The 893-nt window shown below is 60.5% G+C and overlaps 1 protein-coding gene across 1 annotated transcript in view; it reads left to right on the top strand.

Annotated features, from left to right (window-relative positions):
• The window catches only part of BOP1 (block of proliferation 1), a 38,746-nt gene that overhangs the window by 11,223 nt on the left and 26,630 nt on the right, over positions 1-893 (top strand). Inside the window, exon 2 of the mRNA XM_011975692.1 lies at positions 477-482. Coding sequence (XP_011831082.1) covers positions 477-482 — 6 coding nt within the window. The remainder of the gene's footprint in view (positions 1-476; positions 483-893) is intronic.

Here is an 893-nt window from a genome sequence, read left to right as displayed (position 1 = left end):
GTGTGTCACGTCATGGACACTCAGGCAGCGTCACGTCAGACTAGAGCAGTGGCGGGATGGGGCTGGGCATCACGCAACATGCGTGTGTCACGTCACGGACACCTCAGGGACACATGAAGTCAGGCCGGGCGAGGGCCTCACTCCCCAGGCCACCCAGCCTTCAGTGGATGTACCTGGCCTAGATGGTGCTGTGAGGAAGGGGCTATGTGACTGGCATGGGAGGGAGCTGGGGCTTTGTCTCTGCCATCCTGGCAGCAATGTGGCTGATGGGTCACCTTCAGAGAGCCTCCTTCATAAATCTGATTCCAAGTGTGTGCCCCATGCCAACCCAGACAGGCCAGGGGCGCCCTGCGGAGCACCCCACGGTGGGAGGCCCTTGTAGCAGGGAACCCGGTGACTGCTGGGGGTCAGCTGCTGGCAGCCCCTGTGGAGACCTGGTCTGGGTGGACCAAGGGTGGGCGTGCGTCTGGCTTCAGTGCCAGGTCACAGGCTTCCCTCTGGTTTTCTGCCCTCAGGCCTTTAGCGTTGACACGCCCACGAGCCTGCCTTCTTGTGAAGGGCTGTGCAGTTACACAGTGTTCATGGAGCAGGCGCACTTGGCATTGTAGGGCCCTTGTGGATGCTCAGGTGATCCTAAGGGGCATGCCAGGGATGAGTCTCGCACGCTTCCCTCCTGGCTCCTGTTGCTGCATCCAGGCAACTGCTGTTTCCAGGGCTGAAGTCTCTTTCCAGAATGTTCTAGACACATCCCGGCTCGCACAGGTTTTGAATGGTGGTTTCCTAAGAGAAAGGGCAGCCGTGCGCTGTCTCAGGATGGTTCTGTCCGGGAGGCCGTGGCTCTGCTATGTACAGTGCTTGGTGCCCGCAGAGTGGCTGGCAGCTCGACCTCACCA

The sequence above is a fragment of the Mandrillus leucophaeus genome, unplaced genomic scaffold (genome assembly GCF_000951045.1).
Source record: "Mandrillus leucophaeus isolate KB7577 unplaced genomic scaffold, Mleu.le_1.0 Scaffold158, whole genome shotgun sequence".
NCBI lineage: Eukaryota > Metazoa > Chordata > Mammalia > Primates > Cercopithecidae > Mandrillus > Mandrillus leucophaeus.
The sequence above is the reverse complement of the archived record's forward strand: the minus strand, read 5'-3'. Positions and strand labels throughout refer to the sequence as shown.